The 1,200-nt window shown below is 39.9% G+C and overlaps 1 protein-coding gene across 1 annotated transcript in view; it reads left to right on the top strand.

Annotated features, from left to right (window-relative positions):
• The window catches only part of LOC107714759 (transmembrane protein 65-like), a 13,835-nt gene that overhangs the window by 8,002 nt on the left and 4,633 nt on the right, over window positions 1-1,200 (top strand). The window contains exons 2-4 of the mRNA XM_016520723.1: window positions 600-644; window positions 721-788; window positions 1,070-1,124. Coding sequence (XP_016376209.1) covers window positions 600-644; window positions 721-788; window positions 1,070-1,124 — 168 coding nt within the window. The remainder of the gene's footprint in view (window positions 1-599; window positions 645-720; window positions 789-1,069; window positions 1,125-1,200) is intronic.

The raw sequence follows: 1,200 nt of genomic DNA, 5'->3' as shown, positions 1-1,200 counted from the left end.
CACTCACTCTTACTAATATATAAATAATCATCTTTATATTGCTGGTAGGTTATCATTGCACAAATCAACACACTTTCTACATTAAAAAAATTAAAATTAGAAGAGTTCTAAACTAATGTGCTGTCTTCTGTATCTCACGCACACACACGCTCAGTCACTCATACAGTGGTAATTCATACATACACACACTCACACTTTTCTACTCAATTTTAAACGTTGTTCATGTGTTCAGATTAAGCGCGGTCCACTGCTGCACACGTGCCACAATATCAATACTGAGACAGCTGTATCCATACTCTTATCGTCAGATCTCTGTGACGATACATCGTCGTATCGAACACAGCACTAATGTTAATTAATAAAATATTGTATCATTTTAACTTGGTTTTTATTTTGTGTTTATGTAACTCTTGTATTATCCCAACTCAGTTTTTGCAATGAAAATAGCCTTAGATGCTGACATGGCAATAAAAATAATTTACTACTTAGAAAAAAAAAAGAATAAGCAAGTAAAATAGAAGCTTAAATCTTTTATTGTGTGTGGAGTATTATTATTTCCATTGCAAGTCTGTGAGTGTCTGTGTGTTTGTTGGTTTCAGACTCGGAGGAATCGTCTCCACCGACGGCGGCGCAGCTCAGATACAGTGAGTTCATGTCTCTCTCAGCTCCTTTCACTCATTCACTCATCTTTCTCTCAGCTCTGGATCTTCTGCTTTCTAGTTCTCCTGCACAACGCCATTCCCTTCATCGGCTTCGGCTTCCTGGATAACGCCATCATGATCGCCGCCGTGAGTCCCAGCACATCAGCACACACAGCTGTCAGCACTAGATTATAGAGAGCCGCAGTCCAAGAACTGAGGTGCTAAACACAACAGCAGATCTGAGAGCTTGAAGGTTTTCATTTGTGTCTGTTTATCATACGCATCAAGTAACAGTGAAAACATGAGGTATTGTGATTATGTGAGTCATTTTCTTGCGTTTAAATACTGTTGTGTTTTTTTGAGAGCATGTTTTATTCCATGGCTCTTTGTGCTCGTCTCTGATGACGCATGTGGTGTTGTTTTTTAAGGGCACTCAGATTGAACTGTCCATCGGATTGACGCTGGGAATATCCACCATGGCAGGTATTAACACACACACACTCACACTCACACACTCTCTCACACTCACACACACTCTCACACTCACACACTCTCTCTC

This window comes from Sinocyclocheilus rhinocerous, unplaced genomic scaffold (genome assembly GCF_001515625.1).
Source record: "Sinocyclocheilus rhinocerous isolate Xijiao unplaced genomic scaffold, SAMN03320098_v1.1 scaffold359, whole genome shotgun sequence".
Taxonomy (NCBI): Eukaryota; Metazoa; Chordata; class Actinopteri; order Cypriniformes; family Cyprinidae; genus Sinocyclocheilus; species Sinocyclocheilus rhinocerous.
Note: the sequence above shows the minus strand (reverse complement) of the source record. Positions and strands in the feature narration are given on the sequence as shown.